Source organism: Zootoca vivipara, chromosome 10, assembly GCF_963506605.1.
Source record: "Zootoca vivipara chromosome 10, rZooViv1.1, whole genome shotgun sequence".
Taxonomy (NCBI): domain Eukaryota; kingdom Metazoa; phylum Chordata; class Lepidosauria; order Squamata; family Lacertidae; genus Zootoca; species Zootoca vivipara.
This window is the reverse complement of record NC_083285.1, coordinates 41,933,850-41,949,247: the sequence shown is the minus strand read 5'-3', so window position 1 is coordinate 41,949,247 and position 15,398 is coordinate 41,933,850. Positions and strand designations below refer to the sequence as shown.

At 39.3% G+C, this 15,398-nt stretch overlaps 1 protein-coding gene across 1 annotated transcript in view; it reads left to right on the top strand.

The window, feature by feature from the left end:
• EP300 (E1A binding protein p300) overlaps positions 1 to 15,398 on the top strand; it is a 73,116-nt gene that overhangs the window by 45,577 nt on the left and 12,141 nt on the right. The window contains exons 14-24 of the mRNA XM_035126525.2: positions 114 to 632; positions 1,354 to 1,548; positions 3,100 to 3,256; positions 3,651 to 3,769; positions 4,076 to 4,315; positions 5,034 to 5,122; positions 7,330 to 7,410; positions 11,924 to 11,980; positions 12,645 to 12,722; positions 13,538 to 13,605; positions 14,782 to 14,932. Coding sequence (XP_034982416.2) covers positions 114 to 632; positions 1,354 to 1,548; positions 3,100 to 3,256; positions 3,651 to 3,769; positions 4,076 to 4,315; positions 5,034 to 5,122; positions 7,330 to 7,410; positions 11,924 to 11,980; positions 12,645 to 12,722; positions 13,538 to 13,605; positions 14,782 to 14,932 — 1,754 coding nt within the window. The remainder of the gene's footprint in view (positions 1 to 113; positions 633 to 1,353; positions 1,549 to 3,099; positions 3,257 to 3,650; positions 3,770 to 4,075; positions 4,316 to 5,033; positions 5,123 to 7,329; positions 7,411 to 11,923; positions 11,981 to 12,644; positions 12,723 to 13,537; positions 13,606 to 14,781; positions 14,933 to 15,398) is intronic.

The following is a 15,398-nucleotide window of genomic DNA, read 5'->3' as shown; positions in this document are numbered from 1 at the left end:
CCTTTGTGTTCCAAACTGAGGGAGCAGGAGCTGAGGGAGACTAGATCTGCCCCTTTCAGTTGTTGATACTAAACATAGTTTATTCAGATACTGACAGTTCTGTTTTTCAACAGGCACAAATGACCAGCTCTTCCTGTCCTGTGACTTCTCCAGTAGTGGCGCCAGGTTCTCAAGGGAGTCATATTCATTGCCCTCCTATTCCACAGTCTACTTTACATCGAAACTCTCCTTCTCCAGTACCAAGCCGTACTCCCACACCTCACCATACACCTCCAGGATTGATATCCCAGCAGCAGCAGCAGCAGCAGCAACAGCAGCAGCAGCAGCAGCAACAGCAGCAGCAGCAGCAGCAGCAGCAGCAGCAGCAACCAGCACCACCACAGGCAACAATTGGGTCTGCTCCTGCCACTCAAGCGATGCCACCTGGACCACCGTCACAAACTATGCACCCCCCACAGAGGCAGACCCCCACACCTCCCCAGGCTCAATTGACTCCACAAGTGCAGCCTCCAGTTTCTGTTACCCCTTCTGCAGAGCAGCAGCTGCCACAGCAACCTCTTTCGCAACAGAGCACAACTGCATCTGTGCCCACCCCTACAGCAGCACTGCAGCCTCAGCATCCTACAACACCCGTAAGGAAGTTTTCTAGGGTTATTAAGAGTGAAAGTCCAACCTTGGGCAAAATCTTTTTAGGTTGTTATATACAGTATCAATGGCTAAATGGTTTCTGCTCTCTCAATAGCATGCATTGCATGAAGGTATAGAACAGTATGCTGGACTTTGGAATGCATGCTGTCTTTTGTATAGCAGAGTTTCAAAGAATTAATTCAGCTACAGATGTCTGATAAAAATATATGTGTGTGATTTTTGGGGAGGGGGGTGCAGAAAGTGGGGTAAAGGTAAAGGGACCCCTGACCATTAGGTCCATTTGCGGATGACTCTGGGTTGCAGCGCTCATCTTGCTTTACTGGCCAAGGGAGCCGGCGTACAGCTTCCGGGTCATGTGGCCAGCATGACTAAGCCGCTTCTGGCGAACCAGAGCAGTGCACGAAAATGCCGTTTACCTTCCTGCCGGAGCGGTACCTATTTATCTACTTGCACTGCATGTTTTTGAACTGCTAGGTTGGCAGGAGAGAAAGTGGTATAGCTAGACATAATTCCAGGGTAGGCTAGTGTTAGGATATTGGGGTTTTTTGTGTAGCACCTTTTCTTATCGAGATGCATGTGGCATATGTTGCTTGAGATACCATCTAGCTTAGAAGCACAAAATAAAGCAAAGAATAAAATTACTGCAAAACTGTGTGGCACTATTTAACATGTAGCTTTACTAGTTCTGTTGCTTTCATTCTGTAGCTTTCACATCCAGGTGCAAACATTGATGGGCAAGTATCAAACCCACCATCCACCAACAGTGCAGATGTGAACTCTCAACAGGCTGCTCCTGAACAGCAACAGCAACAGCAGCCTTTGCCTGAAATTAAAATGGAGATTAAAATGGAAGAGGAGGAGTCAGAACAAACAGATCTTCAAATGGAGGAGAAGCCAGAGGTGAGAATGTGGCATGCACACTGGATATGCCTAGGAATTGATTCATTTGATCACACCTGGATCTTTTTCTTCCAAGAAGAACAGGAGGGATATGGGAAAGGAGGACTGCAATTTATCCACTCAATCCTATGAAGTAGATTAGGCTGAAAAGAGAGAAAGTGGCTCAAGGTCACCCTCTAAATGCCCAGGTCTACCCAAATTGGTACTTTATCCACTATACCAGTCTGACTTGCTGATTAGGAAAGTCGGTGCACTAATTTTCAAAACATTTCAGTTTTGGTTTTTTTGATCCAGATCTCCTGTCTCTGAGGCATGATACAAGTGGGGTTAGAAGTTTTCTCTCAAGTGATGACCAAGCAGTTTACTTAGTAGCACTTATGTGAGGAACAGGTTCTGGCCAGCTGGTCAGATTCTGAACTACCCCCATCCTGTGGTCCATTTTAACAGGTGGGTGGGGTCACCTGATGTCTCATTGACACACACCCTTTTTGGTGCAAAAACTCATTGCGACATCAGAAGACCCAGACTAAAAAAAATTGTTTTATGGTTAATGCACAAGCCACACCTGCAGAGAACAATCATTTATATCTGTGGCTTCTTTTTATGCTGGTGGTGGAATATTTGGCTTTCTTGAAGTGCTGATCCCAGGCATTGCTGTAAATTCATCTGCAGTATGGATTTGACAGCAATTTTCACTTACAAAAGAACAACCAGGAGGCCTTTAAAGCTCCTGCTCATTTTTGGAGGCGCTGTCTGCATCTGCCCCACACATGACATTACACACAATGCCAGGCTAAAGGGCTGGGTAAACAGTTTTGCAGTTTTGCAGTTTTGCAGTTTTGCATAGTGTTTGAAATTGGGGCCCGTACTAGCCCTGATTTGGCCCATGGGCTGGAAGTTCTCCACCCCTGTGTTAGGCTGCTTTGTAGCTACAGTAGGATCACCAATTGCTACAGAGGGGAGAGAACAAGTTTTTCCTTAATATGGCGTTCTCTTATTTTTCAGATATAGCTATCTTCAAAGTTTTTGTTTCCTATTGAAAGTGTCATATTGAGGAAGAAGCATGAAAGTAGTATGTTGATAGTAATGTGACCTTCATGTAGATTGTATGAGCTATTTCAGTATACCTGTGCTAGGAGACTGCAGTTGTCCACCTCTTCTGTATACACACAGTGATAGTTTTGTGTACAGTTGTTGCACATCTATTCATGGGGTGATATCTGTTAGAATAGACCCACTGGAAATTGACAAACTTGAGTGGGGCTACTCTGAGCATGTTGAATATCAGTCATGGTGTTTACACCTTTTCCTACATAGAAGTACTAACTAAGCACTAAGAAGTGCATAGTGTTTGAAATGTCCCTTAGTTGGGAATGGGAACAAGCTTCATAAGAGAGGTATGGTCTCATTACTTGCAATAGAAGGAGAACATACAGTGTCACCCAGCTGCTTTCTTCATTATTCTTGAAGGTGTGATCATTTATTATTATTATTACTATTTATTTTATTTTATTGCTTTTTTTGCTCATAAATGTTTTCCTGCTTTTCCAGGTTAAGGTAGAATCCATGTCTGAGGAATGCAAATCTGAATCAACAGAGCAGGAAGAGAAAAAACCAGAAGTGAAGCAAGAAGTGAAGGAAGAGGAGGAAAGACCTAGTACTCCAGGTACTCAGTCTTCACCAGCTTCAGGACAGTCAAAGAGGAAAAGTAAGTTTACTGTTTCTTGTCAGCTACATAGAGAAGCTGTGTAGCTTTCTTTAGTTTGAGACTTGAACTTCACATGTTAATATTTTGGTAATACCGGTAGGACATCCATAGAAGGATGTGCCTTATCTAATGAAACACTGGATAGGAGACAAGCCTATGAAATTTAACTATTAGCCAAACTTTACATTTACTGTACACGTTAGCTCACATTAGCTCTTGAGTAAAATCTGTTGTTCCATATCAGAGTCCTGTTCTGACTATTGCAAATTAGTCAGTGCCTAACACTTCACCATTGGATAATGAGTGGGGAAACGGGAAATGAAGCATTGTCTTGATGTTAATAAGATTTCTAATCTTCTTGGTTAATTTAATTTTATGTGTCTCCTTTCACAAGTTTTCAAGCCAGAAGAGTTGAGGCAGGCACTTATGCCAACTTTGGAGGCACTTTACCGTCAGGACCCAGAGTCCCTTCCCTTCCGACAGCCTGTGGATCCCCAACTACTAGGAATTCCTGTAAGTGTATTGAAAAGAAACATTTCTCTCAAATGCATAACCACTTTTCCAGGGCTTTTGTGTGTAACAAAAAAATCCTGTAGCTCCATCTTTTTCTATTTTCCTTTTTTTTCAAATTAGTCTCATTCAGAGCAAAGTTGCCTTCTCTTTTGGTCATTCTTAAATTTGTCTGACTGAAAGCAAATTTATTATCCATTCCTTTCTGAGATGGGGTTTCAGGGTGTACTTGCTTTTGTAGAGGAGATAAGCAAAGACATTCCAGGTCAGCACCCAAGGGTTCAGAATTCTTATTTATTTATTTTTCAGGATTACTTTGATATAGTAAAGAACCCCATGGATCTTTCTACAATCAAGAGGAAGCTTGACACAGGACAGTACCAGGAACCCTGGCAGTATGTCGATGATATTTGGCTCATGTTCAACAATGCCTGGCTTTACAACCGCAAAACATCTAGAGTATATAAGTACTGTTCCAAGCTGGCAGAGGTGTTTGAGCAGGAAATTGATCCAGTTATGCAGAGCCTTGGCTATTGTTGTGGACGAAAGGTAAGGAGAGTCATCTTAAGCTGAATTTCAGGATATTACTCAAACACTTCAATATCTAATTTTAAGGATCCTTTAAGTCTGTTTTGAATGCTTATATAGAAATCAAGTATGGTGAACTATTTTAGGATTGTCTTAAATTGTGTTCAGTACTTATTCCAGAGTTTTAATGTTCATCATTAAATACAACATTCAGTTGTATTCCTACTGCATGTAAGCAATAAAGCAGACGGTCCTCCAAGGCTTAAGAAGTTTGTTGTCCCTGGTCTACCCCTACATTTTCTTTGGGGTAAACTGCATTCCGAATGGATAAGAATACTGCCTAATAAATGTTACGTTGTACAGGAATAATCATTAGCACCACAAAATTTGTAGGTTGTGCTCTGATTCTAGCAGCTGGGGGGGGATTGATATTGAACTACCACCACTGAATCTATAATACTTTATGAATACTTTAACAAAAACCTGCGGTTTCTGTGCAATCCCAAGTATGGGCTTTTTGCCTCTTCAGGACAGTGTCTGGAATCTTCTAGAGCTTATCCACTAGGGAAATTTGGTGCCCAGCCTGCCCTTTGGAGGTAGTGTACATGCCCTCATTGGGTGGGATCTGTGCCTTCACTGCTTTTGGGTTACCAGTGTAGTAGCAGCTTTTGAAACTTTGCTTTGAAGTGTCTTATTTATTGGATACCTGTAAGCAACCTGTGTTCCCCTCTTTTTTCAGTTGGAGTTTTCACCGCAGACTTTATGTTGCTATGGCAAACAGTTATGCACAATCCCACGAGATGCTACATATTACAGTTACCAAAACAGGTAAGGAAATGCTTGGGTACAGCATTGCACCAGCTGTGAAAAATTATATTAGATATAGGCATGCACTTATATTTATAGCATACTCAGCAGATTACTTCCAATGCAAGCCTTGTTGCATCAATTGACCTTTTCTTCCTGTTTCAGAAATTAGGACGTTAATATAAACTCTCCATATGCTTTAGATAAGTTCAAAGCTTTTGCAGTAAAGCCATCCTTTTTTCCTCTGTATGAAACAGTGCACAGAAAAGCATGCATGTTTGCATCACTGAATTTAAGCAGTCTTATCCTAAGGGAGACATATTTCCTGTTTTAGATCAATTATTTCAACCAAAGCTGTAGCTGTAAAGCTGTGTTTTGTTTAAGAGCTGCATGAAAAGCAGGGTGCCTGCAAGGTCAGAGAGGGGCTGACTTCACTCTGCCATGGCCTCTTACAGTCTCTCACTCTCAGCTAGAATTTCTATGGTAGTAACACTACTGTGTGTGTGCTTGGGATCTCTTAACTGTTGAGGCATAACTGACAAGTGTTCCTGAGTATGTACTCTTGTTTAAGAAGCTAAATCTTGCACTGCATCAGACCAAGAGCCATCGGAAAACATCTGATAGGAAAAACTGTGTTTGGAGCTCTTTTAAGGGAGGAAGCAAAACTGAGAACACAACTTTTTTTGTCAGGAGTATTGCTACAAATCATGCTTTGGGTGGGTTGCTGAAGTAGACAACTAGTTCTTTAACAAATCTAAAGCTAAGCTTTCATTTATTTCTATAACTTTACAGCTTCATGCCATAAGTCATTTTTATCACAAATGCCAACTTGAGTAAATAAATCTTCATATGTATACATATGAGCTGGGATCCAAAGAACTGCTGTAGGTGTGTACATGGGCTAGGGCATTGCTACTGGATTTTTTTACCTTTAATCAGCAGACTGTCATGCCATATCACAGCTTTTGAAATTAAGAGGAGTTTCAAAAACAATGTGGAATGGAAGGTTGCTGTCCAAAACATGCAAGGCAAAGCCCCCCTAAGCAGATAACACTAAGTGGTTCTTTGGTCACTGGTCTTTTGAATGTCCAAATCAATGTTTGTCATTGTATCAGTGTAATAAATAAACTAACCTGTTAAGATAGGAAACATAGGTGGTGAAGAAGTGATCTGTTCTTTAGCAATTACATTTCCTCTAGTGTTGGTTTTGCTTTGCTTTATAATACTGTCACAGTTTTGTTTTTTGTTTTTGTTTCTTTTTGTTGTATGTTTGCACTCAAATTAACTTGCTTAGCAATGGAAAGACTGCAGTTTCTGTGCACTCTTGAGGGTAAAAAAACATCTTGAGTAAAGCATTCAACATTAATTTAGATGAAGATGGAATCCTTTTAATATGTCAATAATACATCAATTTGGAGTCATGGAACATCACTATGTCACATATTAAGAACATACGTATGCATAGCTGATTGTCAGATGCCTTAAAGCACCTGTCATTTTGGCAGATCATGAACAATTGCATAGAAATTATTTTGGGGATTGTTACTGCTGCTTTAAACAGATGTTGCAAACAAAAAATGCTTTGAGGGGAAGGACTGGCCTTTCAACATTTGAGCATTCTCAAGATGGATTGTTTTCACCCCTTTCCAGCCCTCTCCTGGCAGATGTTCTTGTGAAAAGAGTTGCTACCCTGATGCAGATGTCAGAGCAGCAATTGCTCTTACCCTTTCTTCATTTTGATTCTCTGCTTTATTGTAGCATTGATTATTGAAATGAGGAGGGCATGGGCATACTAAAATGGAATACTCTTTTTATTTGCTATAATTTGCTGCTTGTGATCCCATTTGAGAGATTAATGCTAATCTGTGCTTTGCCTTGGCTTTCTGCTTTGTGTTGTCCTGTCTTGCTTCTGTGTTTTGTTTTTCGTCCTGCAAATCCCTATTTCTTTGTTCGTGTGTGTGTGTTGTTTTTTTATTTCTCCTTCATGCTTGTCGTTGTCTGCACTTGGCTTTGATTGCAAAAAAACCAACCCAAACAAAAAAACAAAACAAAACACAAACTCTGGGTCCCATAAATCTTCATCATTGAATGTCCCTGTCGCCGTTGATGACCTGCTCTCTGCTCCCGCCCCCCTCCTTGGCCTGCTGTGATTGGTGGCTCCGTTGCTTGGCTTGGGCTGTGTTGTGTGGACGGAACAGTTCACCCAAATATGGCCTTCTTGCCGACAGGTATCATTTCTGTGAGAAGTGCTTCAATGAAATCCAAGGAGAGAGCGTTTCTTTGGGGGACGACCCATCACAGCCTCAAACGTGAGTAGCTATCTCCTTTCTAATTATTTTTAAATTTCTTACAACATTTATCATAGCATTAGTCTATCTCATACTCTAAATACTATTAAACAATTTACATCAAATTTATGATAAAATTCCTTATTTAATGCTGAGGCCTTGTGCAATTATGGGAGGAATGGAGGACAGAATTATTTGAAAACTAGACAAACCTTATGTTTCAGAATGAGCTTTAGCTTTTAAAACACACTCATATTTTGGTGAGAATATGAAAAACCACTTTTGAAAAGTAGAAGCATTCTTCCAGTTTATATGCTAGATTTCATAAAGACCTAATGTTTAAGAATTCCAATCCCACCTGCAAAAAAAATTGTTGCTTCTGCTTGTAGAAAAGAAACTTCACAGCTTTTTTTTAACTTTTAACTATTTTGTGCATGTGCATGCACACACATAACACCATGACTACCTTTAACCTGTTGAGCAGGAGATCCAGTAAGCAATTGTTCAGGCAGGTACCTAACTGAAAGCAGGCCTAAATTTGAAAACACGGGTGACAGATTTTCCTGCTAAAAATAGGGTTATGTTGAAGCAGAGTGTTCATAGGAATTGTTTTCTGGAGGTTGCAACCATGTTCTGACACTTAGAATATTTATGTGCCTTTACATATTGGCCATATTTGAATGCCACATCCTCTTCTCCTTAGGCACAACTGCAAGGATGAGATGAGAACTGCATGTTGTCCGAACCCCTAAACTGTGACTAACCTTAACTATGGCTTGCAACAACTCAACTTCAAACCATGTGTTATGAAGTATGTTTGTTTCAAACAACCCATAGTTAATGCTAGCCACAGTTTAAGTTAAGTTCAGATGGCATGATGTTGCGGTTAATCTAAACCAGAAGTGGAACCATTGGAACTCTCAGGAGGGGAGTGCACAAGCTCAAGGCTTGTTGTGGCTCACTCTTGTCATGCTGATGTGTGACTTGTCGTGAAATCTGGACTGGTCAGTGTGTAATGCTCCCTTGCTTTAACTTCAATATTTGTAATGTTGCTCTGATAGTTCCATAATATGTGAAATAGATTACTTAATTGCAGTAAGTGGGGGTCCTTTGCCTGATGGATTCGGGTTATATGTGAAAATATATAAACAGGGAAGGTTTTAGAAGCAGGAAAGAGCCTGATGCCGAGGATTAAACAAGAAGCGCCTGGAAGGAGACTTAGCTAAAAACTTAGTCTTCAGTCTTGTCCACCACTAATTTAACCTATAGGAGAAAATATGTAGTAGATTTTCTGGAGAATAAGTGCCTAAAATGCTTTTAAATACATTTTTAATGATAAAATACATTGGATCTCAAGAGACATAAGTATAACTCTGGTTGGATTCTGAGGCAGCAAATGTCTTCTAGAAAAGGAAAGTTTCCTAACCTTCAAAAGGTGAAAGGGCGCTAGCCAGAAAGAGCTTCTCTAGGCAACAATTTCATAACTGGAATATCACCACCAAGAACATCCTAGATGTCCCCATCCCCCCCCCAGTTCAAGAGCACTCTGAAATCTGAGAAACTGTGGTAGGCACTACAAAATACCCTTTCATATCCAGGCCAAGTTCAAGGCGTTGCTATTGATATATTAATACAAAACCCTCAACAGTTGGGGATCCATTTACTTGTGATATCACCTTACCTCTCATTATATGCACATTTGATCTTTGAACATTTTAAAATACCCATTTTAACTTTTTTTTGTTGGCATTACATTAATGTTATGTTTTGTAAACCACTTAGATGTTTATTACAATCAAGCAGTATACAGTATAAACTTTGTTAAATAAACATTACAGAAGGTTAACAGGTAATGCTTAGATAGACACACACCAAAGCAGGCAGAAAACCTCCCCCACAAAAAAACAAAAACAAAAAATTGCCACTCCCCTGTCCTTCCCCAAACTTGCCATTTATTCATTTTGTATACTGCCCTTCATCCACAGATCTCAGGGCAGTTAGTTCACATTAAATTACAATATAAAAACCACAAAATGCATAGTAAAAAGGAACAACAACAACTTATAATGAAGGGATTTGAGAAGTGGGGTCCCTAAGAATTTGGGTTAGTACTGGTGCTTTTTAACTTGTTCATAAATCACCTGAAATTAAGCACGAGCAGTATATTAGCCAGTTTTACTGATGATGCTGAATTGTTACAGTGGTAAAACCAAGAGAGTATTGTGAGGAGCTCCAAAAGAATCCAATCTGGATGAATGGGCATTAAAATGCTGTTCAGTGTAAGCAAGTGTGAAGTAATGTGCAACGGAGCAAAGCATCCTAACTTCACATATATGCTTATAGAGTCTGACCTGATGGTTACTCTTCAGGAATGAAATCTTGAAGTCATTATTGGTAGCACAGTGAAAATGTTGACCTATTGTGTGGCAGCTGTGCAAAAGGCAAATTCCATGTTTGGGATCTTTGGTAAAGAGACCGGGGAAAACTCTAAATATCACAATGCAATTATACATATTTGTAGAGTGACCACAACTCCCCATTAAAAAGGGGGGGCAAGGGGGTCTTGGCTTGTACCAAGGTGGGTGCCTGGGGGCAATGTGGTACTTGCAGGTGTCACACTGGGGACCCCAGTCTATATCTTACTGCTGCTGTCCATACCTCTTTGAGAGGATAGCACCACCCCCCAAAATTTCAGTTCCATATGGGGTACCTATGGTATTCCTTCATGTTATGAGGCCCAGATCAGTTAAGGCAGGCATCCCCAAACTGCGGCCCTCCAGATGTTCTGGCCTACAACTCCCATGATCCCTAGCTAACAGAACCAGTGGTCAGGGATGATGGGAATTGTAGTCCAAAACATCTGGAGGGCCAAAGTTTGGGGATGCCAAAGTTAAGGCCTTAAATGTGGAAACCAGAAATTTGACTTGTTGGAAACAAACCAGTAATCAATCCTATTAAGTGTAGCATAATTCTTATGGCCAACAAAAGTCTGCTACATTCTGGATCAACTTCTGAAAAAAATCCTAAAGCAGCTTTATAGATAGCACACTGCAGTAGTTCAGTGGTAGAAGTTACAAAAGCATGTACTACAACAGTTAACAATAATTTCCTAACCTAATTTAATTAGTTTGATATTGTTCTAAAAGGGTGCTTTTCAGCAAAGCCTCTCTGGAACACTTACCATAGTAGAAAAGAATGAAATGGTCAGCAACATTGCGATAAACAAAATCATGTATCTGATGAAGTGGGCTCTAGTCCATGAAAGCATCTGCCATAATAAAATGTGTTGGTCTTTAAGATGCCACAAGACTCTGTTAATTTAGCTGTAACAGACTAACATGGCTACTGCCTGTCTAGTGGTACCCCTGTAAGCAGCAGGGGGGGGGGAGTATGACAGTCACTAAAATAATAGATGATATTGCAGCAGCAATTTGATTACAAGCCTTGGTAAAAAGGGAATTGAGCTGAATCAAGGTAGATTGAGCTGAATCAGGGTAGAAGTAACTGCCATATTTATGTCTAGAGAGACTATTCAAAGGCAAAGCATCATCACTGAAAAGATGTTCTCACTAAAAGAGTTGAGGGCACCTGGAAAAGGGTGTTGGAAGGTGGGCTGGTGCATATAAGGAAAGATGGTCCTTCTTAAGTACTCTAGTGTCAAGCTGTTCAGGGTTTTAAATGTATAAAAATGACACTTTGCATTGAACTTGGAAATATTAGGTAACTTTGCAGAACTATTAATACTGCAGAGGTGCTGAAACTAGTGTGTCCTGCTTAACAGTTTATCGGTTGTGTTTGGAACCAGATGAAGTTTCTGAACCAATTTTAAAGGCAACCCCATATACAACATATAACAGTAGTCAAACTGAAATTTCCAGAGGGTGGAAAACTATGTCCAGGCTATCATAGTAAAAGCAAGTATTTCAGTTGAGAGAAGATAAGGAGGTCTCACTAATTAATACAGTTGTATACTGTATTAATAAATACATAAAGATGATATGTTTTATAAAATGGGGTTTCATGATACGTCAAACTGTAGAATGTGTTTAAATAGTACGTTCTGTACTTCCTAGTAGGTGCTTTGTGCTTATCTGCTCCCCAATCTATGATGGAAGGTTGAATTTGGCTAGTTAGAAGCTGCATGGTGGCTGCATGGTTCCTGTACCTAGTGAGGAAGAAATTATCTGTAGCTTCTGATGAAACTGCTAAGCCCTGTGACTACCCTAAGACTTTCTGGATTTTTAAGCATCTGCAGAGGAGCAGGAGTGCTTAAGTGTGTGGTCACAGGTAATGAATGGCAACTCTGGTTTCTTATAAGCTTTTAAGTAGCCACTACATTGCCCTAGTTATTTTAATTCACCTGTAGTTTTCTTTCCTCTCAAAATTTTAAATTCTTAAGAAGCATGATGCATATGGAGTCCTATTGGGCTGCATAGCAGGGTTTCCTGTAGGTGCTAGGAAGATTTATTATTATTATTATTATGAGCAGCTACTTATTTTTGTTACAACTGTGATTATCAATTTTTCTCCCCAGCACAATAAATAAAGACCAGTTTTCTAAAAGGAAAAATGATACACTGGACCCTGAACAGTAAGTAATGCTTGAGCAGCTCAAATCACTTGTCATTTTTAAAGTGAAATAAAGTTTTTTCTCACCATTTTCTCATATTTTTTGCAGGGGGTGGGAGGGGTGAGTGGAAGGCTTTAGCATTATTCTCTTAGTTTATCACCTGCAATATTGATGATGTGTTGTATCTTAAGAAAGCAAATATTTCCCTGCCTAAGTGTAGCCACATGATCTGAGTTTGGGGTAGAAAAGCCTTTGATTACTTTAGTCAATATTACAAATTTATAATGAATATATTTGTTTTGAAGTATAAAAATTGACATCACTTTTTCAAAAGCTTCCCAATCCTCTTTGTAAACATTTAACTGCGCTTTGTACAACTTAGATGTATAGGAATCTTAGTTGCTCTGAATTCTTTTAGTAGTGGAATGTAAGAAAAGAGAAGCTATATAATGCATAACTAAAATCAATGTAGACCATATAGGGAGTAGTGGTTTGCATTTGGGCATAGTACACTAGACTGTTGCTGAGAAAAGATACATGTACAGCAGATCAACAGGTTTGAAAAAGTACAGTTCTGAATATTTTGTACTTGGGCTACATAATCTTCAGTTCCAACACATTTTTTTCTAAATCAGTTATCTTCAACAACTTCCTATGTTGCTTATACTTTGATTCTCTCTTCCAGGTTTGTTGAATGTATAGAATGTGGAAGAAAAATGCATCAGATTTGTGTGCTTCACAATGAGATAATCTGGCCATCTGGGTGGGTTGCTTTCTGATTTTTTCTTTCCTTTTTTCTTACAAAGATGGTAATTTGTTGATGATGTGCTGCTTGTGTACAATTAAAAAAATGACTACAGTTCTATCTGGGAAGAGTGCTGGTGGTCTAATTTAAAACAGCAACCATGCTAGTTTAAATTTGTTTTTCTAAAATGCTTGCCATCAAGTTACTGTTTTCAAGTCAGTTGATAAACTTGCCCTCTTAATAGACACTTGTTAACATACTCCTGCGTAATATCAGTGCTGCCTAGAGGGACTTTCTACAACTCAGATCCCAGGAAGCTTGATTTTCTAGTTCCAATAACCTTACTACTACTGCCACAGATCTCAGAATGCACAGGGAGCATCATTTATATGGCCCATGATGCAGTATTTCAGAAGGCAGGCCAACATTCTGCACAGCACCTTCCATTCTGTCCATCCCGTATGTTGTCCTAGTTGGGATTTATGCTCTCCTTTGAAGAAAGTGCTGTAGGGAAATGGCTGAAGTGATAGTATAGTGTACATTAATCACTGGATCAGCTTAAAATTAGTGCTCATCTTAAACTGGAAAAGGGAAGTTAATTGATAAAACATATTTTGGGCAATAAGACCTTTCAGTGATTTCCTAATTTATTGTTGATACATACTAAAACATTGATCAAATCCAATATGTTATCCTTTTTTAAAAAAAGAAATAATGGTTGAAATAAATACTGGGTATCAGGATGTTAGAAAATATCAAAGGAATATTTTTGTGGAGATTATTCAGCTTTCTATTAAGAATATATTTTGATTTTTTTTCCAATTCTATTTCAGCTTTGTTTGTGATGGTTGCCTAAAGAAAACTGGCCGAACCAGGAGAGAAAATAAATTTTGTGCTCGAAGTAAGTGAAGATATTCCTTGTCTTCCTCAACACTTGATTGTTTTATTTAAAGCATTTTAATCCTGCCTTTCCTTCAAGATGACTAACAGCAACATTAAAAATCAATACACTAGAGAATTTCAAGTACAACAAAAATAAAATAGCAAGTTAAAATAACAGTCCCAATTGCCCACTTACAACTTTTTAGGAAAATTAAAACTCTAAAGTCCAAGAGCCTTCATAAAAAGAAGAGTTTCCCTTGGCAGGGAGTTCCAGAGGCTGGACACAGAACCTGAGAAGGTCTCATGGACTCAACTAGATGCATTTCAGGGGTCAGAGCATCCACTTGATGCAAGTCCTTGCCTATAGGTGGCTTGGTAACTTGCACTAACAAGGTGCAATTAGGAGGCCCAGATCTCTGCACATCCTTGAAATATGGAAGACATTAACTTGCAGCAAAACACTTGGAGTTTTCCCCATGATCCTAAAATGGAAACCAAGCCACTATATGAGCCTGATACTTTAAGTCTCAACATCTGTTTGCTTCCCCCCCCCCTAATGAAAGCTTCCTGGATTTATTGGGATCATTGCTTGAGAACTGGGGTGGGGGTGGGGATGTTGTATTGTGCATGCTATTTGATTTCCAATCCCTTTCCTAATCATTCCCAATACTGTTTGCCTTTTTTCTCTGCTGCTGCATGCCGTGTTTTTAGTGAGCTATACACAGATAACTTTTTCCTAAGTAGTCCGTTCAGGAACAATCTTGCTAGTATGGTGGATAGTTTTAGATGCTGGAGATAGATCTTTAAATAACTCTAGTGCCCTGCTGGGGAGATCCTGACAAGCATATGGCCAAAAAGTACTGGAATCATGTTTCTAGATGAATTCCATTTTCTTCATTTAGGCGATATATATACCTGATGCTACCCTCTTTTCTTGGGGAGAACATTATGTAGATATTAATTACTAGCTTTATTGAAAACTGTTAGTTAGCAGGTTAGTTGATCGGTGTCCAGGCAGGTCTACATCATTCAATTGGTAGATTAATAGGCAGAAGTTTTAGATTAACATCAAGGGCAAAAGCATGCAAATTTTAATCAGTGGGCCTCAAGGTAAAACTATACCTATTTCTATTACGCAATTTTGGTGTTGATGTTTTACTGTGAAAGTATGCTGAGAGTTCTTTGTTGTATACAGGGTTACCGTCCACAAGACTTGGTACATTCTTAGAGAACAGAGTGAATGAGTTCTTGAGACGACAGAATCACCCTGAGTCAGGCGAAGTCATAGTTAGGGTGGTTCATACTTCAGAGAAAACTGTAGAGGTAAAGCCAGGGATGAAAGCAAGGTACGTTTTTCCTCAAGTCTTTTGAGTTATGTTTTCTTATGAATCCTCTCATTGCACAGTTACTATGTGTGTTAAAGCATTCCCATTATAACAGTTTTTTTTAAGTAAGGTGAATTAATTCAAAAATGTTGATCGTAGGGATTAAATAGAGCATTGGCTTTTGTTATTTTATAGCTAATAATAATATTTAAGGAGGAAAACATAATATTTCAGTAGGCTATAAATATCCTGAACTGCTAAGTTTTCATTTGCAGACTTAAGGTGGTCAGATCTCTTCTAATGTTAAGATATTTCCTTGCTTCACACACTCACCATGGAATGTCATAATGTGAAGTGTTTTAATGCTGCTATTATAGTATGAATGATTATATCAATTAGGACATTCACTGTTGGTTGCATATCTTGTTACTTAGATTCCATACAATGCAGTGTAAGGGTGAGGAGAAAAGGTATGCGGGGAGATGTT